This window comes from Aythya ferina (assembly GCF_964211825.1).
Source record: "Aythya ferina genome assembly, chromosome: 15".
NCBI lineage: Eukaryota > Metazoa > Chordata > Aves > Anseriformes > Anatidae > Aythya > Aythya ferina.
The window spans coordinates 5,607,054-5,634,629 of record NC_140314.1 but is presented as its reverse complement, the minus strand read 5'-3'; the positions used below and the strand labels follow the sequence as shown (position 1 = coordinate 5,634,629).

Genomic DNA, 27,576 nt, shown 5'->3' with positions numbered 1-27,576 from the left:
TGGAAACAAAGATCATTTTAATTGGGAAAAAAAAAAAATACCCACTCTCCCCCTGAAACACAAAATAGTCTCTTCCCCTGCACATGTCCACGTTTCCTCTAACACAGACTTCAAGTGCAAGGGCCAATGCACCCTTCTGCTCTCCTAAGCAGCTCTGCCCTCTTAGAGAAAAAAATAAAAGGAGTGACAGCCACTGCTCTAAGAACCCGTGACAGAACTGGTCCCTGTTTGGCACAATATTCAGGAGATTCTTCTCCCACAGTAATGGCATCTTAGCCAGACAGATCTGTCCTTGCCCGTTCTGATCTTCGGTCAGCACATTCCCCCTTTCAGCAGAGTCTGGCCTGCTGCATCATCTGTGATCCTCCAGCACATGGGATGAAATAAAGTGCCTTCTTACAGGGCCTCAATGCAGCTGATGAGTCCAGTTAAATTCATTCCTCTGGAAGCAGAGCTCCCAGAACCACGTGTTCATATCGTCGCCTCCATGTGCAGAACCTTCAAGGCCTCTGAAATTTGAGAGCTGGTGTCGATCTGGCCATACATCCCCACCAGGAAAGCCCTGTGCAGTAACACTGCGGCGTGCTCTGTGAAAGGGAGAGACAGCGTGAGGACTGAGAGCTCCAGCATATGGCAAGAGCAATCCAGCAGTGAACACCTGGATGAACGTTTGTAGCCGTGCAAAAAGTTCTCTCTTTCTGTAAGAACGGGGCATAATCCACCATCTAACAGCCCCGTGGGTACCTGATTATGTGAGGGATCACAACTCAGAGAGGAAAACCCCAAGGGAGCAAATCTTTTGCACAGAAGCCTTCCTCATCCCTTTGGCAAACCTCCCCTGTGATGCTCCCAAGCACAAGAGAAGGCAGATGCCACCGTACCTTGGCAAAGGAGGGTATATTCAGGCAGGTTCCTCAACGCTGTCTGCACCACCTCAAAGTCTCGGCTGCCAAGGCAGTACATGAAGGTAGGAAGGAAGTCTGCAGCAATGCTGGGATTAAAACATCACAATGTCAGCACAGACCAGATCGCCATCAGCAGGCACGGAGCGGGCAGCCGGTGCCCGTCAGGGACTCACAGTAGCCAAGTCCCCGCAGTCCTCACCTGGGGTTGTTCTGAATGGAGCGCAAAGCTAGGCTGAAGGCCAGATTTCGGCAGGTCTCCTCTGATGAGCTCATCAGCTTCTGTAGGTTTGTCTGAGAGAAGACACAAAAATAAGGATTACAAGGCCATCCAGGGATCAAAACTGTGCAGACTTGAGTTACTGCCCCTTCAGCACCCACCCAGCCCTACACACATCCAGCAGGTACTAGCTGAGACAGGAAATCCCTCTGTGTAATAAGGATCGTGCTGTTTGAAATGCTTTAGAACACCCTCCTGTAAACTTATGGCACATGGGACAGCTGAAATTTACCTGTATTTCAGTATTTATTTATTTTTAAACAGAGCTGTTCTGCTCTCTTCTTGCCCCATTACGAGGAAGGGGACAGAGGATTACTTCTTCCTCTGATATACAGAAAAGTGAAAATGGATGATGATGTATCCAGCATGCAACAGAGGGAAGACAGTAGGGAAATAAATATTGCCTGCTGTCAGAAAGCCCAACTGAAGTTGCAGCATCTTCAGAGAAATTTAACAACCTCCCAAAAGGCAGGGAAAGGATAGCACTTAGGCTGGCCATGCAACATAGACTGTGGTGAAAAGAATCTTCTATTTCTAGTGGCAGTTTGAGACACCATACTCACAGAAAAAAAGGAGAGAATTTCTGGCCTCCGCCTGGACATTTCATCAATGTCTGTCAGCACTTCCAAAATGTCTGGTGGAAGACACAGATTGAGAGGGGTGACTGAAATTTACCGATCCAGCAAAGGAGCTACAAATCCACATCTTCAATCAGTCAATTTTTGCTACCTGCACACACAGCTAGAGTAATAAAGGCAGTTCTTCAAAAAGGATGAGAGCAAACTGCCCAAGGTGGGGCCACCAAGCACTGTCATGACATGGGCAGGGGAAGGAGTGTTGTGGGGTGTGAGGTTTCAATTCCAGAGTACCTTCTGTAACTGACAGGTCTTTACAGAAAGCCTCTTTTAAGAACAGTGCCCAGACAGGATTTCTTCCCCCTGTTTCTAGGAAAACTGTCACCCCAATAACACAACGTAAGTCTGATATGACCACTGGACACCTGTGATTTCAGAAGACCTTTGGAGAAAAAGCGTGTTCTTCCCACATACCAGGTTAACGTGATTTTCTTTCAGGAAGATCATCCAAGAAGTTTGTTAGAAACTCCATTTCTAATCAGTCTGGTATTTTTATAGCATAAAATAAGGTGCTCCTATCAGCACTCCTGAGCTGGGACACCATCAGTGCTGGCTGAACATGAACTGTAGCATGCCCTGAATTACTCATATCACCTCCCAGAGTACCTTCAAGATCCCTGAAAAGCTCCAAAGCAGAGGCAGTTGCAGCACTGCCACGCTAAGTGACAACAGCATCATGGGAAGCCTCTGTCACACAATCACAGAAGGTTATGGACAAGTCCATCCAAAACAAAACCCCAGCTTAACTGCTGGAGACTTCCAAACGAGACAAAGAGGAAACTGGCCTGCAGCTGTCATTTAATAACAGGGCTGGCACCTGTCTGCACGTGCCTTATGTTCTTGTGCAGCTCTGCAGGTCCTCACTTACCCTCAACTGTTTGGCCTCGAGACAGCCTCTTCATATATGGGGCCATTTCAGTCGGTGTGAGAGGGGTGAAGAGAGACACGTTGACAAGGGGGAGAGAGCCAGCTGCTGCTTCTTCTGGGGCAGAGAGAGAACAGCGACTTCTATTAGTTTTAACAGGGAGACAGGTCCAGTGTTCCCAGGACCAGCAATACTTTAACAGACTTCCTGACTCTCGGCCTCCAGCCCCACTGCACCTTCTGGTACCCCTCTGCTGATGCAAAGAGAGCAAACCTTCCTGACCTGTCTTAATACTGGAGAGTTTTCCCATTCAAGTTTTAAAGAGAAGAGTGGAGAAGTCAAGGTAACTTTAGGGTTTTCTGACAGGCTGACTCTGAAGTGAGGCTGAGCAAGGTAAAATCCACAGGAAAGAAATTCACCAAGAGCTATTCCACAGCAGTAGTAATACCAGTGACAGGGAAAACAATCTATCACCTGTCCCAGATACTGGCTTCAAGCTGTTGAGCATACAAGTGCTGTTCTCCATTCTAAATACCTTTTCACTGGAAGTAGGGACTTGATCCTTGTGGGTCCCTTCCAATTTAGAATATTCTGTGATTCTATGGAAAGCATCTGCACTTCAAAACATTTTCACTAGCATTTTCACTGCATTTTCACTAGCTGGAATAGCTTTCCAACACCCAGACTCACCATCCTTCTCTTCCTCAGAGCCCCTGTCCAAGATGCCACTCTTAGTGGGCAGACTCAGCCCAGCCAGGAGGGACTTCAACATCGCGAGGTCACTGTTGTCCGACGACAGGTCACTAGAGGAACAGATGGTACATTTAACTTTAAATAGCAATAAGGGTGTGAAGACAACTAACAGCACATGTACATACATTGAAATAGGGTAGAAACATTTCTTAGAAGCAGAAACAAGATTACTCCTTTCAGCATAATAAACTCAAACTCATTTGTACCTACATCTGCAGGTGGGATCCTGCAGCCACTGCTCAGGGAACAGCCCCTCCTACTGGCTCTCTGGAAATGTCTGCAGGGCAGCACAGTGCCGTACAGGGGCATTAAGGCATTATGTGAGTTGGAATTGTCACCTGACTTCTTTGGGCTTAGCTTTCATCTACAAAAAGGGAAACTGCTCATCTTAATAGACATTTAAGTGACGTGAGGATGAAGCAGTGCCACATTAACAGCTATTGTTACATCCTCTTGCAGTCTCCTGTCCAATTATCTCACGGCAGCCTGCCTGACCAAGCCCTCCATTGGGCTAACCGGAGTAAGGAAGCTTACTGGAGTGGATCGGAGTGCTTCTGCAAGAAGGAAACAGATGCTTGAGCATTGCATGTGATGTACTTCTGGATAAACTGGACAAACTTGCTGATGAAAGCAGCCAGGTGCCGTGAGGATTTCCTGTAGTTCTGAAAAAGGGTAGGGAAGATGAGAGTTAACGACAAAACAGCAGTGATGCACTGCCCCATGCTGCACCTCTGGGCTCCAAGGATTAGATTCCTGATCTCTGGCCTCCCCTTTAAGCTCCCCCCAGTACTCGATACACATTTGAGCTCTAAGTTATGCAAAGGCTCTCCCTCTAGCGGCTGGCAGCCCACACACGGATGCAGAGCAGGAACTTTTCCTACCAACAGCAGCCGGATGAAGGACAGCAGACAGTCCCATAGTGCCGCCTGGTGCTCGTTCTGGAAGACCTGTGGCTGAAGCAGCTCCAGGATCCCCAGGATGTGGATGAAGAAGGTCAAGTGATTCTGTTGCCTGAACTCCTGGAAATTGAGGTGAACACGGCCATGCAGCAGAGCTGCAATCATTGGCAAGTGCCTGAAACACCAAACAGAACAACACCCAGCTCTAGCCTCTTCCTAGACACAGTTACAGGTTGTTACACCTCAGTTCTTGTTAGCATCCCTCATCCCCTCCCAGGGTTTTGGGTTTAATCCCTGTTATCCATGGAATCAGCAAGCACCATTTCCAACTTCTGCTGTTTTTCTCTTAACTTTCACATATGAATGCAGATCCCGTCACAACCATCACGATTAGTCCAAACTCACTCCCCTTCTAGGGCAACGGTGGATGCTTTTCAGTGAACCCAGCCACACAGAGGGTGAAAGGGGAGAGTGGTACCTAAGAAGTAGGATAGGATGAGCCACAGCTAGCTTCCTGCAGGCCATGTTGGCATCCCACACACGGCTTTCTGACGACTTGGAGTCACTGGTGTCTGCAAGGAGGTTAATGAATCTGTGAACCAGGGCATCGAGCTAGAAAGAAAAGTAGTGAGTAAACAGTTAAGTTGAAAGCAAAAGCAAGCCCCTGGCTCTTCAGCAGTGTTTCCCAAATACATTCCAACTACAGATGAGGTTAACAGAAATTATTTTCAGCTAGAACCTGTGAGCAGATGCAGCGTTCCAGCTGGCACAGGATCTGAAGTCCACAGTTCCTACAGACATCAAAGCAGGATCAGACGCCTGCACACTTGTGCTTTACAGAAGCCTTTGGCACACAGAAATTTATATAAGTAGAGCTCCAAGTTATTTTATAGTCAGACACTGCAAAATAAACTACACCTGAACTCCCTGCTCCTGAGAGTGCAGGCAGGGAAGGGGCAACTGAAGAGCAAGGTAAAGAAACCAAAATGACCCAGCCAGCCTTTGACAGTCCTCTCCTTTTAGTCATGGTAGGATTCAATCTGGGTGCACAGCTGGAGAGGGGCTTTCCCATGTTTCTAAATTTACCTTGCAAGTGCTGCTGTCTCTGGCTCCTTCACTGCTCAGAAGCACCTCAGGCATAGACACAAGTTGCTCAGGTAGTTGCAGGTACATCTGAAGCAGAAGGTCCTGGCAGCATTTTCCCACAGAACTAAAGAAAAAAGGGAGATGTCACCCTCTGGTTACTGCTTTAGTTCCACAAGAAAACATCCCAGACCCATCAGATTCATAACAGCCTTCTTGCATTTGGCAAAAATCTTGTGTAAGAGTGCAGCCACCACTAATCTGAATCAGTGTTTTTTTCAGTCTGAATGAGTGTTCTTTCTGTTCTTTTAACTACTTTCAAGTCATGCACAGTCCACAGGGATCCACATACAATCTACACAGATCTACACCACTACGATACTTCCAATGCTGGAAAAAAAGTTACATCAAACATTTTATCCTGTATTCCTGAAAGCAAAAGTGCCCTGCAATTTCACTTTTAAGGTCACCTTCCTGGTTCCAGTAGCACTTAAAATGGCATCTTATTCCCCCCCAAATCTCTGAGAGAGTATTGTGTGTAAGCACTTGTCATATGGGCTCTGGAACACTATTATTAACGAAGATATACTGGCAAGTTTCCTCATTACCTGGCTGCCTGTGCCCAAATAACTACAATTAGAGCAGACAGTGCTCTCCATTTGCAACCCCACCTGCTTCCCCACTGCTGGATGCAGCTGGTCAAATACTCTGTTACTTTTTTGATGCTCTCAAGGTCCCCATGAGAACAACTGAGCAACAGAGGCAGTCGAGACTGGATGAGTGTGCAGGAGGCCTCTTCTGTGTTCTGGTATCTGGTTTCTGCTTCAGCCAGGATCAACTCCACCATGCTGATCAACTCTGGTGCTTTTAGGTGGAGCACAAACTCCTCGCGGCGCTTCTGTTATGTGAGACAACACTCAAAATGAATCCCTAGACCCTTAGTCCCTTCTAGTTATGCCTTCCCCACATAAAAAGGAGCATCTCTTACAAGCAGACTTAAGAACTGCCCGGTATCCAGAAGTCTGAAAGCACATATCCCAGCCCCCCAAAGAAAAACCTCTTTACCCCTCTACTATTTCTGAACTCATTTACTTCCAACCCAGCATGCGTGATGGGACAGAAGCCATAACTGAATCATCAAACCAAAAAAATTCCTCTGTGGAAGAGAGATGCAGTCCCCTACTCTCAGTGCGGTGGGAATTACTCCACACCGGGTTTTATCTTGCTCACAGCTGTAGCCTTTTGACTAGATCTTTAATGGATATTGTGGCAACTCTGCGGGAGCTGCAGAGGAGATGTCAAGTGGGCAAACTTATGTGTGTTCATATGAGCTTTTTGGACCCCAAATTGCCACTGCAATATTTAGCAGAGCAGAGCAGCAAAGCAACCAGCTGAGGTACAGGCAGCAAACTTGGCATGCTGCACCCCTATCACTTCAGCCACCTCTTGGCCATGGAAAGCCAGGCAATGTGAAAGCATCACCTCGCACCCCATCTGAAGATGAATCTTGGAAGAACTGAGCCACTACCTGAGGAGTTCTTTGGTCCCTTCCCTGCCAGATCCGAGGGATATGAATACAGGCCCACAAGAAATCCAAGGATGCAGTTGGGTCAAACCTGCCAGAAGACAAAAGAAGACAGATTTGCAATTAGAGTCAAAGCAGCCCTCAGGCAGCACACAAACACATGGCATCTTCTCTAAACATCACAAATACTGTGAAGAAAAACATCTGCAAATGTAAAAATAGGATCCATTAAGTCCCAAGAAGGGGTTTGGTTCTGTTCCCAGATTGTGACTAAATATTTCTTGAAGTAAGCACAGCACAGGGTACGCAGCTGAACAAATGGCATTCGCTAAGAGTACGGTGGCTACAGAATCTTGCACCACAAAGCCAGAAGTCTGTCATAAACATAACCAACTGGTACAAGCAGACCAGTGACCATACTGCCCCAGAATCCAAAACATCCTACCTGTTATCCTGGATTGCAGAAATTAATGAAAGTGTTTGTGAGCAAGAGATCAATAATAAAATAGCGAGAAACAAATACTGCCAGCTTTAGACACACTGCTAGTTAAATCATGGCCTGACTTGCCACCAGTGTTAGTGTTTCCTGGTCTGTAAGTTTAACAAATTTAAACACGATACTACACTACTGCAGTAGAGCTTCATTATTTGAGAGCAACATATAGGAGCTGAGAGCTGGGGCTGCTCCAGAGATCAGAACTGGGGGCCTGATGCCAGGAAGGGGGATAAAGAGTGGTAACAGAGTTTAGTACAAGCAAAAGATCCAGCAGAGCCTGCCCAGGTACAGAGACTCCCATCAGTTTGCTATCCAAGCAATCTTTCAAACCCCATGTTCATAAAGATTATCAACAAGGGCAACGCTAGATAGATTACCCAGCGATTAGCACTTCCTGTTTAAAACACAGCCAAATCTTTATGTGCTCCTTCCATCAAACAGCAGGTAATATTTATATCAAGGTACACAAATCAGCATGACTGAAATCAGCATCCCTCTCACAAAGCCTTTTTTTGGCTAGATGACATCTCTTGGCAGACGCACCGTGGAACGCAGCAGCTCTTGTTCTCAGCTTCTGTTTGCTCTCTCAGACATAACGTTTTAAGTTGGGCGATTTGCTTGGCCCAAAAAACAAGACTCACCTCTGCTCCCGGTTTCTGCACAGCAGAAGTCTGATGCATTGGTGCAGAGTGGTCCAGCTGGACTGGTGAGTGAGGAGAGCCAGGAGATATGGACGGAAGGAGGGCACCTGGGACCCTGCCTGAAAGTACAAAACAAGGAAGATTGGTATAAAGAAATCATTACTGTGAGGTAGATGCAGGAGATAGCTTGTATTTTACAGAAGGATGACAATAAAAGCAAGCAGATAGCAGAGAAGACAACAGATGGATTTAGGATATGAACTGCAAAACTGTCTAAAAGCACACGGCAGAATCCATGAAATTCAGTTTTAGTCTTAGCTTTGGCATAGCACTTCTGGACAGGCTGTTTATCTGACTGCAAAAATACAACTGAAAACATAGCTGGCTGATCTGTTATGGGACTAGGCTGTGTCTGTAATGCTCTGAAGTCCTGAAGAGAACAGGCCTGAAGAAATATAAAGATCAGATGAAACATGACTTGATCTGATGTACCAGAATCCCCCTCTTAGTCAACCTGTATGGCTTTGGAACATAGCAATGTGGAAAAACAAAGAATTCCCTTGCCCTGTTTCCAGGTGCAGGTCAACACCCCAGAAATGCCATTTCAGCACAGAAGTCCCTCTGCCCACCAACTTTTACCTTGTTCCAGGAGAACAGTAGCTTCTGCTGGAGATCAGGGCAGCTGCTTATCACCTCTGGGTCCAACATCTCCAGCCAGTCATTCAGAAGGCCAGAGGAGGGCCCCAGCCAAGTGGCTTCAGTGCTGAGGAGAAAACGCCTGTATCAGTGGTGATGCCATTGAAACCAGGCCTACCAGTGAGTTCCCAACATCACCCAGACTCACCTGCAACTGTCCAGCTCCTTCTTCACTGGTGTCTCTTCTTTGTCCTGGAGCAACAAGGAGCTCACCACAGCAACTGGTTTCATGGCAGGAAATCTGGCAGTGGTCTCAACAGTAGCCGAGAAGAGGACCGTCAGGAGCTCCTCCAAGTATGGCGAGTGAGTTTCAATCAGACCTTGAAGGGCTGTAAGAGGCAGAAATGTGTCAGTAGCTACAAGATATGGTGAAAGCTATGGAACATAATATGGGTATCACAAAGGCAATGAATTTCCCAGAGCATGGCTCAGTAAGGAGGATGGAAGCCATTTGTATCTTGGAACAGTAGGTTTCTATTTCTCACAGGATTACTGGAAACCAGCAGTCTGCTGAAGGACTGAATCCCAGACACAGGCCACAGTTTATAAACCCACATACCAGTGCAGGGGAAGGAAGGGATACAAGACAGGACCAAGTTCAGATCAGTTTGCATTTTCTGACCCAGGAAGAAGGCAGCTTCCCACTGCCTACACACGAAGCACTCCCCTGAAGGGCTGGAAGTCCAGCCTGCTGCAGCAGCAGGGAAGTAGAGAGGACAGACACACCTTTGCTGATGAGCTCCGGCTCCACGTTACACTTCTCTCCTGATTTCAGCGTTGCAATGATGGCACGTACTGTGGAGCTGATCAAGTCAGGGTCACGACGGAAAGTCAGAGCTTCTGTGAGGTGCAAGAAGCCACCTCGAACTGCAAAGAAATTACAGCATTGGCATCACAGGGACAAGCCACATCAGGCTTCTCTTCTACAGATGCACCAGGTGGTTGCAGGGCACAACTAATCAAACACACACCTACTATGCTCTACTATCATTTTACTCCTAGTGTAGCTCTTAACAGCTCTTGTGCATGTTACAGGGACATATGACTTAAGAGAATACTCTATAACCACAAACCTATTTCCATGCCTAAGCTCTCAGTCTCCTCTCTACAGATGGCAGATGACAGTAACCCTACAAGTCACAATGTGACCTTGTTTCAGAAGCATTCTTGTGTGCTCATCTTCCAGTACAACGGCAAGCACAAATTCCTGGCCTGAGCAATTGGAATTTCTCCCTGAATCCACTCTGCTTGATGAGATGCTAGTAGGTGTCTACTAAAACCCCTTGGAGCCAAATTACTTGTTTGCATCCTCATGGAATTTTATAGCACAGTACGAAATTGACTTTTCCCTCTCTTCACTACTAAGCATACCTCTACAAAAAGCAGCCCACCCAACTTTCTGCTCTGGGTGCAGTTTCATTTCTTTCCCTTTCTTGTCCCACTCGGTCCACTCTGACTCCCACAACCTGCCCAATGCCAGTACCGTCACTGATCCTGTGCCTTGAGGAGTACTGCACAGCAAAGGCCTTCAGCTGAGCACGGAGAGGCCCATCTTCCACCGCGGGGTTCTCCAACCACTGCAGCATCTGCATGAGGACTTTGAAGAAGAGCGAGGAGAAGGCAGTGTCTTGTGGCATGCAGCGCTGGGGAGAGCAGCAAAAGAGACCTGCTTATACACACTTCAATCACAGAGCAAAGACAGCAGGAGAGGCAGACAGTGACACGGACTGCCAAGAATACGCAGTGCACACCTACTCTGTTGGACCACAGCTCACAGGTATCAAGGCAGCAGCCTCTAATGCCCAAAGCAGAAAACTCCATCACACCCACAATACCTCTCCAAGCAGAACTAAGGGCAACTTTGTGCCTTCCTCCATCATGATGAAAAGAATGAGATATTTCATTGGTTAACTCTCAGCCTGCTCCAAAGCTCCCTAAGGAATTACAGACCTCTACTCTCAAATTGTCTGCAAATGCCTTGGTTTGCGAGACATGTTCATGCTGCAAAACAGCACAAATTGGAGCTTCCAAAACCAAAAGAGACCCAGAGCTGCCAATCCACAGTGCCACAGAGTTATCAGATTGGTTAACGTACACCTAACCCTGCACACAAGCTCTCAGCACTGCTAGACTAACGAGGCCAGCCTGTATCCATGGGACAGCTTGAGTCCCTCTGTACCACACTCCCCAGGCTGTACGTCCAGCACTACACAGGTAGAGGGTCTGCGCACAGCAGAGTGGATGCACTGCAGATTTTCCTTTCCTCCTCACCCCTCTTTGTTCAGTATGCTGCTCACCTGATACTGGTACAGCTGGCGCATCAGTGGGCAGGAGATGAAGTGGTTGCGATGCATGGCCATCACCAGCGCCCCGCTGTGCGGTGAGTTTATCAGCGCAGCTACTGCCTGGAGGAGTCGCGCGGTGATCCCGGTCACCGGCGTGTTCCCCTGGCGGATACGAGCCAGTTCCTGCCCCAGGGCCTGCTGCAACGCCAGGGCAAGTGGGCGCAGGTTTGAGTTCTGCCACCGCGGGTCTGGATTTAGTGGGAAGAGCTGGAAGGATACAAAGCAGAGCGCATTTATGAGAAAACAAATGAAAGGACTTGCTATACCATACACATCCCTGAGGCGGAGGATTGATTTACCTCGTACAATCATACTGACTGTGGACTAACTAGAACCTTCAAAGAGCTTTTTCAATTTTTTAGTGCCTGGTACAGGAAAAGGCACAGCATCTATGCAGCAGCAATATGACTGTCAACACTAACACTGCAGGGGATCACCACACTGCCCAAACACAGGCAACCAACTTGGCCAATTAACTCCCCGTAGGTTTGTCCTGAAGTCAATAGAGAGAGGGAGGCTCTGCTAGCAGACATGCCAGGGTACAAAAGCTGTTTACATATAGCTTTGCTGCCAAGGCCCTGTGAGCATTTCACAAATCCTCCATGCACTGCAGAGAAAAAAGGCACTATACACAGAACAAACAATGTGCAGAGATGACAACAAGCTAGTAAGTACTGACAGCATTAGGCATGATCAAAAGCCACATCATGTTCAAATTACAAGAAAAAAATCTGTCCAGTATCAACTCCACCAGGCTGTAATGGTGCAGCCTTATTTTATGCAAGGTTTTCTTACTTGCTGTCTGCAAACGTTGAAGATAGAACAGGGCAAAAAGATGCAAGTATAAGGGATATGGTTTTTGTAAAGGTGCTGCAGGGAAGCAGTTGAGAGACAATCAGCTTGAGGTTACACCAGTACCTGCAGAAAGATGCCTGCTAGGTCATCTTCTGGGCCCAGAACCCGAACCTGGCTTAAAGTCCGGATCCGGCTCTGGCCTTGACTGTTCTCAGGGCTAGATTTTGATCTTGCAGTCTCAGCACTGTCTGTAATAATAAGAAAATAAAGAAAAATGCTGTTATGCTGACAAACATTTGGAAGCCTAGCACTGGATCACCTTCAGTTTTAACGTCTCTGAGGAATTCATTCAGAATCCTTTTCTCTCAAGGCCAAGCAAGACTTAGAATAAATCATTACAGTAAACTCCAAGAATACCAGAATTTCTCCCCTTAACAGAAGTGAAAAACTCTAGGAAGAACTAGTGTCTAGTTGTAGCTTGCTAATGTATTGCAACACAACTGCTTCTGAAAACAGTTTTTCCTAGTCCAAATGTCTTTCCCCTGTTGCCATTAAGAGGAAGAAGACTGATGTTCAGAAATTTAGGCAATGTTGGGCTGGGAAGGTTACCTCGGCGGGCTGGTAAGGAGGCTGTGAGCAGCGAGTGGAAGGTCTGGCCTCCTGTCGCTCCTCTTTCATGCTGAACCTCCACAAGGTGAGCCATGTAGTCTGAAAAAGGACAAAATACAAACAAGTTGTCTCACCCTCTTTAGTAAAGCAGTACAGAATTGGCTGCTGTCAGTGTAGCTACCACAGTGAAGAGAATTTGCTGTTACTATGAACTTTGTAAACATGTAGCGAGTCAGCCCTATTTCTTTTACAAGTTAGCCTCCAGACTATCCCTAGACTCTTTACAATCCCATCCAGAAAAATCCTTCTCTACTTCAAGAAATACAGCCAAGAGCCATCTAGACAAGCACCAGGGAAAGACAACAGGCTGCAAAAGCAGAGTTTGCAGAACTAGTTTGGATTTTTTCCAGGAAGTCACAGGATGTGACTGTAAGAAAAATTAAAATGAGTAATCTTATATGGAGCTCTTACTCTTGTCCATGATGTTCTGCTCCAGTGTCTGTGGGTCGTGAGATACCGCCTGATCCAGGTACTGCAGAAGTTTGCTCATGCTGGAAACTGGGATTCCAAAGGACTGAACAAAGAGAAGTAGCTGCTGTGGCTCCAGGTCCTGCAGAGCTGAAATACACAAAGATACAAAGAGCTGAAAAACACCGAGTCCTGAGACCACCAAATTGCTTATACAGGGTCATTTTTATCACCTGTATTTGTACTTTTGGCTGGACCAAGTGGCGCATTAATGACAGGGACGCAGAGAGCCTAAAGCCAGAAGTCTGACAGCTGCCTACTATGTTTTCACTGCTCTGCAAATCATTACCTTCTTATTGCATCTTTCAGTTAATTCACTTGCTGACTAATTTGATCTTCCGTTTAATTTGATCAAAACCTCAGGAACCCAATCATCCATATTAAAAAATAACTTCCACCCTATCTGTTAATGGCTCCAGGCAGGAATTATTGAATAATTCAATCACTGGCTATAGAGAGCTGTCATTTAATTAGTAAGAAAGGGACAAAGCTCTGAACACCAAGAAGACAGACAGCACTGACAAGCTGTGCAAGGATACAAGTAACTACAGATATAGCTCACATCCTTCAGCCACTGCTCTCCACATTGCAAGCATGCTATGTCCTATGGAAGCAGTGCTTTGTCTTTGATTGTGTAGCTTAATTTAATCTGAACTGTTGTAATAAAGATGGCATCCAATTCACAATCCTGTATTTCCTTTAAATACACAGAAAGCACAGCAGTCATACAGACTCTCCCATGCTTTAAAAGTAACTGACACTGCTTAAAAATGCCACTGAGATTCAGCACTTGGATCAGAGTGAGAGGACCTGCCTTCAACACGGCAGTAAGGAGCTGTCATAGGCACTAAACTCCTTCAGCCTCAGCTTTCACCGAGTTCTGCTCTTAATGCAGTGGGGATTAACCTGTGTGATAGTTCAGCAAGGTTGTAGTCATTCTCAAACCCATGGTACATGGGCTACAAATCACGGCTGAGGAGGGAATAAACATTGGGACAACCCCCAACAGAACCCAGAACCAACTCATATTCTGCGTATCTGTTTGACTCCCTAAAGGACACAGTGAATAATCTATTGAATGCTCAGATTGCAACTGTCACAAAAGCCAGAGACGATGCCTTTTAAATCCCAGCTCTCTGTTCAGCTGCAGGGTCTGCAGTGACTGATGGCCCTGCCAAAGGCATTCAAGTAGGACGGTTGGGCACACAGAAGGCTTGAGCAGGGAAGACTCCCTTTCCTACGGGAGGGTCTGAAAGGCCAAACATCCCACAGGCTCACCTGCATCCACAAGACGTGGGACCTCGGAGCGGATCATACGCAGCTTTAGCCAGTCAGGAAGCAGCAAAGCCTCCTCTGAGGTGTCAACCAGAAAAGCAGTAGGAAGAGGCTTTTTCTCCGGGAACCATATATCCAATAACGTGTAAAAATCACCATCCCCTGCTTAAGAGCAGACAGAAAAGTCTCTTATGTTCAGAAGCACTTCAAACATACTACACTTCTGTACAAATCAATGCACTAAAATACCTTCTTGCTCAAAGGCTAGAAACAACTTGGGAATAAATACTACCAAATGGAAGCATCATCTGTGTATCTGAGTGCCCAGTTCTCACCCTACAATAACCCTCTGCATCCTTTTTGTTCAGCAGGGAGGGACACACCATCATTGTAATATTTCCTGCTGTCTGCACAAGGCAGCCTGCAAATGCTTCACTCCGTGCAGCACTATTCTGACATTCCTACAGCTACAAGCAAATGTTGAAAGGGAGAAGCCTGTAAGCAGAATTAACACCAGCCTAATTCATTATGCAGATAGAGAAAGGCTCTCTGTCTAGTCCACAACCCCTTGAACACATCTGAGCATACTTCACTAACCTTGAGGTGGCCCTAGTGTCAGCAGGATAACCATGGCATGAACCACAAGGATGTGCATAGTGGCTGTTTCACCACTAGTCCAACGAAGGAACACTTGATCCTGGGACTCTGACTGGAAAAAAACAAAGCAGAAGAAAAACAGATGAACAACGGTGGGGAAAGAACAGAAAGTGAGATCTGCGAGAAGCAGGTGAAAGGACAACATGAGAATGGACAGGTTTGACTGAGTCCCAGTATCTCCAATAGTGGCAAAAGAAGATACACAAGGAAAAGAAAATGCTTTCTATGTGTACACGCACATTTGGCTCTGATACTACGCCAAGTCCCAGTTATTTTCAGATCAAGGATCCTTGAACTAGACATGGTTTCTACATACTGAGTAACCCACAATGGGCATCTCTTGTGTTAAACTCATCCTTTCTTCTTCTACCCACTTAGAAAGGCAGAGAGGCACTCACCCAGCTGTACACCTCCTCGCCTTCCTTACTCTGGCGCATGCGTTTGATGTAGCGAGAGAAGATGGAGAGCAGAGCTACAAGCACCGCATCCGACTCAGCGCAGTACGAGAGCTTGGAGAAGAGGTGAGACATGATGGTAGAGCGCTCCACTATGAGCCGGGCCACATCCTGAAAAGGAAAAATTTCCGTGGGATCTTTACTAAGCAACGTACACGAGTCCTCCTGCCTTATTCTGCCACATCTTCCGGTTCCCATCACCAGCCCAGGTAACACCGGAGATCACCACGTAGAGTCAAGAGTGAAACTGTCAAATTAGGAAGAACTCAAGTGCTTTGCATGCATCTTGTGATACCTCACAGTGCCCCCAGTTGTAGTACAGCTGCATTCTGATGCATCCCATTGCAAAAGGGAGCATTTAGCAGTATTTATGAAGTAAAAAATGCATTCCCCTGAAGAAACGGTATGATTACTATTTAACAATCTCCATATACTTAAACAGATCTATGCAGGCAGAAAGAGCCTGTGAACCTCTAGATCCATGCAACTGAATCTCAAAGACTGTTACAAAGGATGTTGGTCAGTGAACTTAAAAGCAATGAAAAGAGCACCCAAGAGTGACGATGAATAATCATTGCATACAAGCCAAACATCCAAAATCACCAAAGCCTTAAAAAAAGAATCAGAAATCCAATTTCAGTTACAGAAGAATGCATATCCCACCACTAAGGTTCCTGGCCTCCCACTGTCACCCAATGTATGTGACTGCAGGTTTAGCACCTGCATACTTGAGAACCACTACCAGATGGTGGCATTGCCTTCAAACCTCTCTCCACTCTTGCATTCCCCATGCCAGCTGAGATGGACTGCTGGACTGGAGGTTGTTACTCTCTGATTTTCTGTCTGAATGATATGAAACCAAAGACACGGGTTGCCTTCCAACACATACCCAGAAACACAGCCATGCAGTTATCAAATTCACATGCTCCTAACAACCTCATCCTGCTGGTACAGCAAGTCACATGTCTACCACTGCCATTTGCAAGGAGTTCAACGTGTCAGGTCTCTCTGATAACCTCTCTGCCCCTGCACTCTGCCTCCTCACCAGAGCGAGGTCGTTGTGCTGTCCCTGCTCCTCCACTGGGGCGTGCTGGGAGAGGTACACCAGGTAGGCACTGATGGTCTGCGGATCTGTCTCCATGTGGATGGCCTAGAAGGACAATTTCTTTCATCAGGGATCAGGAGGTAATGAAGACAAGCACCAGCAAAACACATTCTTCTGCATGCACATAAACATGTCGATACCATAGCCACATGCAGTCTGCTCAGATTTGTTTTAGCATGAATAAAACAAAGAATAATTTGCCCCACAGCTGGCCCCTTATCCCTTCCAGCAAAGGTTTACCTGTTGCAAGGCAAGAGCTGTTGTTGCTCTAACACTATCAAACAGTGGCAGCCTCGGGAGGTCTCTCAGCAGCCACTGATACCCCTGCAGCAGTTCAGAATCCCCTGAGTCTTCTTCCATGGGGTGATCTTTCTCCTCTCCATCACGCAGCCCACCTTCTGACAGCACCAAGGACAGGCCCTGCAGAAATCAAAGCCCATGCATATGAAGCCATGGTTGGACCACTCGTTTCATACTAGTAAACAGAACAGAAACAAGTTTCAAATGTCATGGAGTGATGCAAATGCAGCACACACAGCCTACAACAGGTCTCAAAACATGTTTGCTTGACAGCTACCATACTTGAAAGTTTCAATCCTCTTTAAGCACAATCTTTTGAACTCTGCAATTCTGCCTGCCTTGACTGTGCTCTAGAGCACCAGGCATTTACTGATTTACATTCCCCACTGGCAACAGCTGCTGCCATTTACTCCTCATACTACATGATGTGCTGAGTCCACACCTGAACTTCACAGGAAACATAGCAGAATCCAGATCTATCTTAAGAAAAGTACTACTTGGCTGTTGAACAGAGAAGGCTTCTGAGCAGCAGGAAGCAGAAACACATTTGACGGGCCTTGGAGACTGAGATGAGTTACTAAAGAAAATTGACATGGAAATTGCACTGCACAGCAGTCACGAGAATCTAAGAATCTGCCCTTAGTTTCTGATAAACCTGATTCAAGATATTGATTTTACTCACCTTCATGGCCAGGACCCGTGAGGCCACCTGGGAGGAACTCAGGCGTCGCAGGAAATAGTCAAGCACCTCACAGGTTGTCTGTTCATCTGCTTTGGGACCCAACAGCAAGTCTTGCAATCGTCCAAGCAACTGCCTTTGTTTCTGTTGTCTCTGTGGAACAAGGAGTTGGCCTTTCCAGTGAAATCTAATCCAGGATGCACAGAAAGTAGGTAACAGAACTGATCTCCAAGAGACCACTAACCTGGCGTTTCTTGGCACGCTGCTCTTTACTCTCACCCTCCTCCTCTTCTTCACCTGAGGTTGACTCGTCAGCAGCATCATGAAGCAGGAATTCACAAAGGCACTGCACGGGCAGGACATCCAAGGAGCCCTCACTGGACTGAACCAGATCTGCCAGCCATGGCATTGACTGTGATGAGGCCTAAGAAACAGAAGAAGCCCTGCTCGCTCTGCTCAAGTTTTAGAGATGAGGGATCAGATCCTAACTTAGCCAACCCGTCAGGAGAGCCTACCTGTCTCTGAATGATGTTGAGAAGAAAGTCAGGATGACGGCTGCGACAAAGGAGGTGGCCCAAGCGAAGCGACTGGTTCAGGCTTTTCACCTGCTCCAGGACATGTGGCGGAGGTCTGCGTGGGGGCCCCCTGTCAACAAGAAGCAAAACTTCTTGTGAAACAAGAAGTTATTCACAGACAAGGCACCCTTTCACTCCAATATTGATGAGGACTAATCAGGTCAGCAGCGTGTGATGGCCACATGCAGGTTACAACAGAAGGACAAGGACTGAATGCAACACATATCCCACAGGTGACCAAGTTTCAGGGCTCTTCTTGCCTACCCCAACCACCTTATCAGCAGTAGAATTTCTTGACTAGCATTAACTGGGTTTTCCTGATAGCACCAGACTGCAGAAGGCTACTTACTGAGGATCCAGACTTGTCAGCTGGGATAGCAAGAGGCTGCTACTCTCTGTAATCGTTTGTTTTGTGGACGCAGCAGCCAGATGACCCTCAAATGCAAGGATCTCCTGTTTTTCTCTCTGGGAGATCTGAAGCTCGCGGTTAATCATCTCTGTGCGCATCTCCTCATCCGTCAAGGTACATTGAGGATAGGAATAATTGCTGAGAAAACAAGTCAAAAACAGTTACCTTGTCCAATTCAGAATTTATGAAACAGTCATAATGTCTCTATGGCCTCAGTTCCATTAGGGAACACAGAAAATGCAAGGCAGCTTCCCAACAGAGCCAGGGAGACTGAGACCTTTTCAGTAAATCGCGCAACAATCATGCTCTGAGTTTTATTCCCATGTTGATAATATTTCTGTTGGGGGAAGGCTTCTTTCCCACTCAAACTATAGTGTTGCTGCCAGCCTGCTATTTTACACGTCCCACTAGAAAGGAAGGAGCCAACTGGCACAAACTTCATTCAGGAATACACGCTCGGTGCCCTTACTTGATTTGGGGGGGGATTTAGACAATACTAACTTGGTCATGACCATTTCCATGAGCATCTTTAGAGAGGGGTACTCCTCCCACGCAGCCAGACCTGCAGCACAGAAGAGAAGGGTAGTCAGGGATACGAGAAGCCAGTCAGGGTTTTATTGAGATCCTATCGCAATCCACAATAGGAAGACACACACACACTTTGGAATGTCTCGCCACACTCAGGGCATGGAAACTGTAATCCCAGCCACCTGCTGGTCCAAACCACCCCACTGTGCGTTCCTGCACACACAAGGAACATGCATTACAGCACAGTTAGCTAACAGCAGTTATTTTGCCATCCCAGCATATGACTTCAACACAAGCAACTAGACTTCACCCAGCACTTTCCCCAGTTTTTGCGGCAGAACCAGAACCCTGAGAAACATCCACACTCACCGATGTTTTCAGGATTGAACGCAGCCACTACAAGCAGGAGAGGCCAGGCTTTCCAGTACAGGGTAGAAATAGCTAGATTTGGAGGCTGGTACCTACAAGAGACATCAACAGATACAAGTGATTGGATTTGGTTACCAGAGGGCATCCCAAGCCAGCTCTTCTCCTTAGTCACGCACTGAATTCAGTCACACCAGCTCAGTGGTTTTCAGGAAGGAAAAAATGAAAAAGTCTCTCACGGGTGCAACAACAGAGTTCAGTTGAAAATTTCTAAAGCAGAAAGGTCAGAGTTCTTGCAGAGGAAATTCCATTCTATGACTCAGAACTTTCTTGCCCTGGAGAAATTTCCACCAGAACATGACTTTGAAAAGGTTTCCTGGTGATTTTGTTATTAAAAATTCTAATGGGAAATAGCATCCTGAAGTCTGTGAGCTAGTGTTGTTAGTCACGAGGTGAAAGTGAGCTAGGTCACAACAAGGTGAAAATGAGCTAGGTCACACAGTGATTATCTACTTGACAAGCCTTACCCTGGGGGTAGCTGGATATTCTCTGGATGGTGATAAGTGCACAAATTTAAGACAGCATCGATCAGCTGGATTCTCTCTACCCTCAGGACTTCAACATCTGGAAGAGGAGAAAAGACCTAACAAGTTATTGACTGGCCCACCTGGCAGAAAGTCCTTCAAGAAAAGCAACACTAACAAAAATTCAACTTGAAGCAACTATGCTGTTGTGGTCTTGCTCTCATGATATTCCAGAATTAGAACAACAACAAAAAACACCACTACACAACTCTTAAAAAGCAGCAACATTTAAAAAAGACTCAGTACCCTCATGACTTGTGTTTGCAGCTGCAATTTGGTTAAAATTCTTCAGAAGGCCATTTTTTTCCCCACAAAAGAATCCAACCTGCTATCCACATCTTTTTCAAAACTCAAGTGTGTTCCTTCAGGTAAGCAGTGAGTCTGCTCAGAAATTCTGGGGCTCCGAAGCTAAAAATCCATTTCAACTTTGTTGCAAGCTTTCTAACTCACTGTATCTTAACTCTGAGTCTGCAAAGGCTCTCTGGAACACGGTAGGAGCTGTCTCAACCCTGGGTGGTGATAAGTGGACACACGGAAGTTACCACTGGAGCTTTGTGCAGTCTTACCATCGGCTTGCACAGCCGCAGCCCGCTTCACCAAGTGGTCAGCAAGCTCCATGGCATCCGCAGGGCCAAGAGGGAGGTCCCGTGACAAACCGATCACAAGGATCCGCATCAGCGTGTCTTCAAGGATGGGCACCTCAGAGCAGAGGCGAAGGAAGAAGCTGCATGAGACAACAGACATCAATCATGCTTCCCTTGACAGCAGCATGAACATTGCTGAAACCCTCCACAGACCCTACAGCTCATCTGAGCACAAAATAACCCACAGTTTGGTTTACAACCTTTTCCCTGGTCTGCAGCTCCAAGTGCAGCTGCCAGAAACAATTTGTTTGCATTGCTTTGTACCTCTGCACTTCAGCCTGCTGGAGTCCGACTTCCCTAACATTACACCAGTACAAACCATACAGAGCAGGCCTGCCCTTCTTACAGTTACAGCATTAAGATATAGAGCAGCTTGCCACAGGGAACAAGAATCAAGAATAGAAACTGAGAGAGACTGAAAGAACATTCACCAATTTTAAGGCACTGTAACCAAGGATGAAAAAATGAGGCACAGTTCCAAGCTTTTCCAACAAAGAGCTACATAAAGAGCACCAGAAAACACTAATTCCTTTGCCTCCAGCTGCAGCTCTGGTCCACATTCCCAGCCATGGGTGGAGCACGCACTCACTTGCGGTCACTCTCGGGGGGCCAGTTGTCCCACTTGTAGTACGTCTCTGGCTGTTCTGTGAAGAGCACCTTGTGGAGGCTGTCAGGATGAAGAGAACAGCAAATGTTACCTGTGTGAAGCTCAGGAACACGTTCAGTGGTCCACTCTCCCCCTACTCCTTCTAACGCTACCCATTCTATACATGCAAGAGCCTCCTTAGATAAACTAGCCTACTAAAACTGACAGTGCTAATCAGAGCCAAGAGGACTATGCGGTATAGACATTGGACTTTTATACCTTCCAGTGAACACACCTCATACACTATTAGTTCTGGCTTGACCTGCCTCAGTAATGCCTTGAACCACACCCTAGGATATGATCTCATCTCCAGAGGCAAGCAGAGAACACAGTATTATATACGGGGCCTTCAACTATACAGCCTGAAAAAGGATGTCAGGCAGGACAACAAGGGGTCCACGGGAATCATTCCTGACCAGGTAACTGGAAACTCCCTATTGAGCCAAAAGGGTGAATCCAAATAACACAAATCAGAAGTTTTCCATTATCGTGTATTTCCAGTGAGAGGAAGCATTTGCAGACATTCTTGAGGGGGAGACAATCCCAACCCGAACCCTTCTAAAACATTATTTCTGCTCCCTGTTAAGGGGAAGAGAGATCTAACCAAACCCTGCCACATGTATGGGTCTTCCTAACATGTCATAAACTGCTGGGAAACAGACTGGATAGGCACAGCAGATGCCCAAGCTGACGCTCTTACCAGTGCACATAGTCCTTGGGAGCCAGCTTGCTGATAGATGGAACGACCGTATGAAGCCACCAGACTGCATCGCGTTGGATAGCAGCGATTTGGTTCTGGAAAGAGCGCAGAACTTCCAGGTCTGAAAGACAGTCAGGTTACAAACCACTCACATATCACAGCCTCATACAGAGCAAAGCAGGAGAAAGCATCATTTCAAGACCAACAGTAACCATGGCTCTGAGCATAAACAGTCAGTAAGCGGGAGAGAGAAATCAGACAGCCTTTAGCAAGCCAGCACTGACAGAACATGCAGATGTGTCAAAGTGAAGCACAACAAAATGCCAAGATGCACCACAAATGAATTAGGGTTGTGAGAAGACATCTGGGCAGTCACTTCAATGTCCCCCAAAGCTCTGCCCTCTCTGCATTAAGTCATCTATGTTTTCCACAGATATGAAAACTGCCTGTTTCTCCACCCAGCCACACAAATGCCACACCTCCCAACTCTGCTAGTCTCAGAACAGCAAGCAACCCCATGCTTTTACTTAGAACAGAGGCTTACAGGCCCCTTTCTAACCGTGGCTGCAATGTTGCCCCAGTCCCAACGCAGCCAGGAAATATTTCACAAGCCACCCATCTTCAAATGGAATCTGGGCTGTCTGCTTACTTTTTTTCTCTCCTTTGTCCCAGGCAATTCCAGCCTCCTTCACCTGGGCTGTGATACCAAGCATCATGGAGACAGCCAGCAGATCAGTTATGTGGATGACAAACCGCTCCTAAAAAACAGGAGTGAGTCAAATCAAAGCTGCCTTCTGGAACAGTGTTTTGTCATCAAAACGGGATGTGGAAGAGCTGCTGTGAACTGCAAGACGCAAATACTGAGTTACTCAGATAATAAGAGGTGTGGGGACGGATAAAATCTGCCAGAAAAACATATATAGAAGAGTCTGGTACACCGCTGGCATCACCCAGCAAGCACATGGGTCAAACAAAGTGGTACCTTGAATTCCATTTCTGCGTACTGGGCCTCCTTTCGTTCCTGCATAAGGCCCAGACAGAAGGCCTGGAAGTTGATTTCATGCTTTGTCTGTTTAATGATCTCTCGCAGCAGCGCCCGTGAAGCCCGCAGGTAATCATCCTTAGTAGTCAACAGGTCCTGGAACACCATCGCTAGGTACTGAGACCATACAGAAAAAGAAAGCTTTCAGTGCACTGTAAAATATCCACAGCCACAGAATGAAAAGACATGGAAATAACGCAGGTAATATGCTTGCCCTTCAGACCCCAGGGAGCTGTAACACATTTCTCATTAAGTTTTGTTACCACAGGACTGGTCACAATGAATGTGGGAGTTAGGAATAAACATGTGTGGGCATTTTCTAACAAGTATAAAAACCTAATTTCAAACCAATATGACATGGATCTAAGTTGTCTAAGGGAAGATTTTATTTGAGCCTCAGTTCAGCTAAAACTCTCAAGCAGGGGTCTGGCCCCACCAGCAGTCACACAAGACATTACACCTACCTTTGGAGCTTGCTCTGAGCTGTGCTGAAGAACAGTGTACAGGATCTGCATGTTGTTGGGATTTCTTGCATTCGAAAGCTCATTGAAAATCACAAACTTAATTGTCGTGCCCAGGTTATCCCTGTGTGCATTCAGCAGCTCTCTGCAAGGGAAGAGCAGAGGTATCAGAGCTGAGATTTCATTTCAGCTTTGTTCTGATTTTTCTCTAAGTATTTAACACAAAAAGTGAAGATGGTGGGGCAGCAGCTACAGTCAGCAACAACAAAAGATTACTGAGAGATTTCCAGACTAATGAAATTCATTTGAATGTGACACAGAACACCCCACAGCCACACCTGTTATTTAAAAACACTTTGTAGAGACAGAGCCCCGTGTACATCATCCGGAGTGCTCGCTTCCCATTACAGACCCAGTCGCTCACTCACCTGACACACAGCATGTAGTGGTTCAGAAGGACTTTTGGCTTGAGACGAATTTTGATCAGGTTAGAGATCACTTCCATGTCCTCTGAGCTGTGGGTGTTGCAGTTCATGCAGACTGACATCAGCAAGTCCTGAGCTGGCTTGGTCAACTGCAGAGGAAGAACAGAAATACTGCAGCCACCTGCCAGCACAGATCAGAAATGGAACTGGACCTCCGGGCTGGATTCCAGACCAGGCCCAGTAAAGGCACGGTTCAGTCTCTGTCCTTACCTTGGGATTCTGCAACCACATCTCCAGGCGCTGCACGGCCATCTGTCGCACCTCTTTGTAGCCACAGGTTGCTGTCAGCAGCCGGAGGAGGTTCCTGGAGACGTTATCCATGGGCTGGCGCCGGTTGAGCTGGTCCCGCAGCATGTCCAGGACGTACTCCTCCACGCTCTCTGCAAGGTCGTCATACCTGGGCCATACAAACTGTGTTTTATTCACTTCTGCACAAGCTAGCCTGGTGATGCTGCGTCCAGAGATCAGCATTCTTTCTTGTTTGTGATAAAGGTTACAAAAAAACAAAACCAACACCCATTTATTAATTTCTCCTGATGTTCAACATTCTCTAGCAGGTGCCACAGGACAGCTATTGCAAAGAGGGAGCTCTGCTGCAGCAGTGCAAGCGGGATGAGCACAGACAGATCTGCCACACGGCTGCACCAGGAGAGGAATGCACTTTACCTGGGCATGAGCTGGCCCTCCTGCTCCGGGCTCATTTTCTCCTCTGCAATCAGCAGCTCGCTCTGACTGTCTTCCTCCTCTGTCATGGAAGGGTGGGGGCTACTCCCTACAAAAGACCAGTGTGCTTTGTGAGACCATTTCTCTTTCCAGAGATCGATCGCTCACGCTCTTATGCATTCAGCTTCTTTCAAGGGTTCACATCAGCAACACTGGAGGAGGCCACAACTCGTCACCTTCTCACATCGCAACACACTCAGGTCCTTCATTCAAGTCTTTATAACCGCTTGCCCTCAAACATCCACTAGAAATGAAGTGACACTAAAGAAAAGAAAAGCAATACTAGAAACTCAAAGCTGAGTCTACAGGATTTGGCTCCTGTTTCCTAAGCTTATTCTTACCAGCACTGAGGTCCCCACTGCTACGGCCAACTTCTCCATGCAAGAGCATGCTCTTAGGAGGCATCTTGGTGTTAAAAGCTGTTTGGATGTTATCCACGAAGGTCTTGCAGTGAGGGCTGTCCACCCAGATGCGCTCCCCAAGGGAGTCCTCAATGTAAACCTAAAGGAAAAAAAAGCCACAGAGAATACAAACCATGCTCAAGCTTTTTTGTACATGTTTGTTGCAGGACTATTTGAGTTTCCCAAGTTATTATTTATTTTCAACATGCAACTGTGAAGTAGGAAACTAGCATAGCCACGCATAGATGAAAAAACTGAGACCAGATGACTGCAGGCAAGTCACATGAGAGCAGAGCAACAAACCACCGCATCGTAACCTCTATGGGCACTCTCCCTCTCCAGCAGGGAATCAGATTAAGCTCTAACAAAGACTTAACCATAACTCCTACCTCCAAGATATATAAGCTTGCCTTTCAAAACCTTCTCATTTTCAGATCAACAAGAAAACATTACACCTTGCAGATAAATTATAGAGCACAAAGTCTCTGAGACACTTATGTTAGCAAACACCATCAACGGCATCCCAGAGAAGAGCAGAGAAATGCAAACAAGACCATAGCACTTCAACAGCCTGTGGAGGTTTTCCTTGGTGAAAAGAAGGACTGGGTTTTTCTTCCCTTCTCCATACAGCATCAGCCCAGTCCCCATTTACTGCCTCCACCATGCTGAGGGATAGATCACGGGACACCCCCTTGCCGTGCAGCAATAATAAATCCTCTGCTTTTATCCTGCCCCCAACACAAGCCACTTCCCGACCCTGGCTGGTTTTACACGTGTCCACCAGTGCCTCAGCCCTGCAGGAGCACCCCGTGTTCAACAACCTTGACAAAGATCTCTGGCCAGTTCTCATCCTCTTCGTAAGCTGCCATGAGAAGGTTGCAGGCCAGGACAGACACAAGGCTGTTCCCTTTGGCTTTGAAATTGATGGAGGCATCTCTTCGGAGCAGGCTGCATAGTGCCTGGAAGATTATAAAACAGATACAATAAAATTAAGCTATCTACCAAGAAAGAAATACAAATCTCAGTAATTACCACAGAGCTGTGGTATTTACAAATACACGCTGATTATGTTCTGATATCAGCTGGAGGGCAGCTGCAACTACGCTCACTACTGGCAGGAATTTCAGAAACGTACTTCAGAAACACACAGAAAGGTACCTCATAAAGCCCAAGAGTCCCCACACGGCACAGCCCTCACCTCAATAACCCCTTCGGTGGCAAAGATGTTCGGTTTGATTTTAGCCAGGTACATCAGGCTGAGGTACAGCGTGGTGTCGGGCTTGGCTCTGTTCATTTTCAGCTGCTTCACCGCTCCACACAGCACCCCCTCGATGCGGTCATCGTTACCTTCTGCCTCTGCTGCCTCGATCTCCTCCAGCAGCACCGTGGGGCCAACTGCAGCAACCAACACAGGCGTGAGTTTGATACCCCCAGGCAAAATAACCTGCCCCGGGATGCCGCCAGCACCAGCCGTGTGGAAAGCAAAGGATGGATCTGCTTACCTTGACTCCTCGCAAAGGCATTTTCCCTATCCACACCCTACTAAAAATCCCGTTTTGTGCCTGACAACACCCCGTTGATTACTTTTGGGTTGGTCCGTGCTAAAACGATCCTCTGTAAATATACCTAATGCCAGAAAACGGGGTGACACTTCAAGAAACAGCGAGATCCAGTCTGCAGGAGACAGACGTGAGTGAAACACCACAGAGAGACTTTCTCAGTAAGGTTTCCATGTAGTGACATCAGACAGGGTGAGGACAACCCGACACAGAGAGGGAAGAGGAGACAAAACCGTGACTTTAGCCACAACCAGGGGGTGAAACCCTTGAGGATAGCGTACAAATGGAGATGGGGGGGTTTACAGAAAGGCTGCCGGGCGTTGAGCCAGGCTCCCACAGCCCTACCCCGGCCACCAGGAGAGCAGCACACCGGCCTTACCTTCGATGGGGATGACGGAGGGCTCCTTGATGGAGGGCGAGATGGCCCGCTTCTCCGCCACCGCCGCCTCCGCCAGGCGGCCCAGGGCGCTGAGGGGCGGCGTGGAGGCCAATTTGGGCCTCTTGGCCAAGCCGCCCAGCCCGGGGGGCCCGGCCAGAGCCGCGGCCGCGTCCCTCTTGCGCTCGGAGGGCAGCCCGGCGGGGGCCGGCTTCAGCAGCGAGCCGGAGGCTTTGCCCTCGCCGCCCTGCCCCTTGGAGCCCAGCGCGATGAAGTCCCCGGGCGGCGGGTGCGCTGCAAAAGAGGCAAAAGTGAGCTGAGCTGAGCTGAGCTGAGGCGAGGGCGGCTCCACCGACACCCCCCGCCGCCCCGCGGTGCTCACCCGAGGGTTTGGGCACTGCCCCCGGCCGCCGCACGGCCGCCGCCTTCGGGCGGTTCATGGCGGAGCCGCTGCCGCTGCCTCAGCCCCGCTCCGGCCGCCGCGGCGCTGAGGCGGCCCCGGGGGAAGCGGGAGGAGCGCGGCGGAACCACAGAGAGGAGGAGGAGGAGGAGGA

General features: G+C 47.5%; 1 protein-coding gene across 4 annotated transcripts; it reads right to left on the bottom strand.

Annotated features, from left to right (window-relative positions):
- On the bottom strand, positions 1–27,551 carry INTS1 (integrator complex subunit 1). 4 transcript variants are annotated; one of them, XR_014698210.1, is made up of 47 exons: positions 27,405–27,551; positions 27,026–27,316; positions 26,286–26,482; positions 25,909–26,046; positions 25,028–25,187; positions 24,630–24,735; positions 24,174–24,360; positions 23,907–24,052; positions 23,482–23,623; positions 22,958–23,134; positions 22,625–22,733; positions 21,976–22,096; positions 21,219–21,296; positions 20,552–20,709; positions 19,929–20,025; positions 19,405–19,496; positions 19,009–19,069; positions 18,448–18,645; positions 18,039–18,168; positions 17,768–17,947; positions 17,527–17,676; positions 16,785–16,964; positions 16,485–16,589; positions 15,383–15,550; positions 14,925–15,036; positions 14,331–14,492; positions 12,996–13,142; positions 12,525–12,623; positions 12,039–12,163; positions 11,073–11,327; positions 10,259–10,418; positions 9,502–9,642; positions 8,924–9,104; positions 8,719–8,842; positions 8,080–8,198; positions 6,946–7,033; positions 6,089–6,315; positions 5,421–5,544; positions 4,813–4,906; positions 4,317–4,509; positions 3,970–4,097; positions 3,373–3,485; positions 2,686–2,799; positions 1,746–1,816; positions 1,105–1,196; positions 882–991; positions 1–587 (listed from the first exon to the last, which is right to left on the bottom strand). XR_014698210.1 is itself a non-coding variant. In XM_084536792.1 (47 exons), the coding sequence occupies exons 1-47, from the start codon at positions 27,460–27,462 to the stop codon at positions 472–474; spliced, it is 6,564 nt and encodes a 2,187-aa protein (XP_084392918.1). In that variant the 5' UTR covers positions 27,463–27,551; the 3' UTR covers positions 1–471. The 4 variants fall into 4 exon arrangements, 3 of the variants coding, with proteins under 3 accessions (XP_084392918.1, XP_084392920.1, XP_084392919.1); XM_084536792.1 differs by having other exon boundaries at positions 4,813–4,946; XM_084536794.1 differs by having other exon boundaries at positions 2,686–2,796; positions 4,813–4,946.
- Between the last annotated feature and the right edge of the window lie 25 nt (positions 27,552–27,576).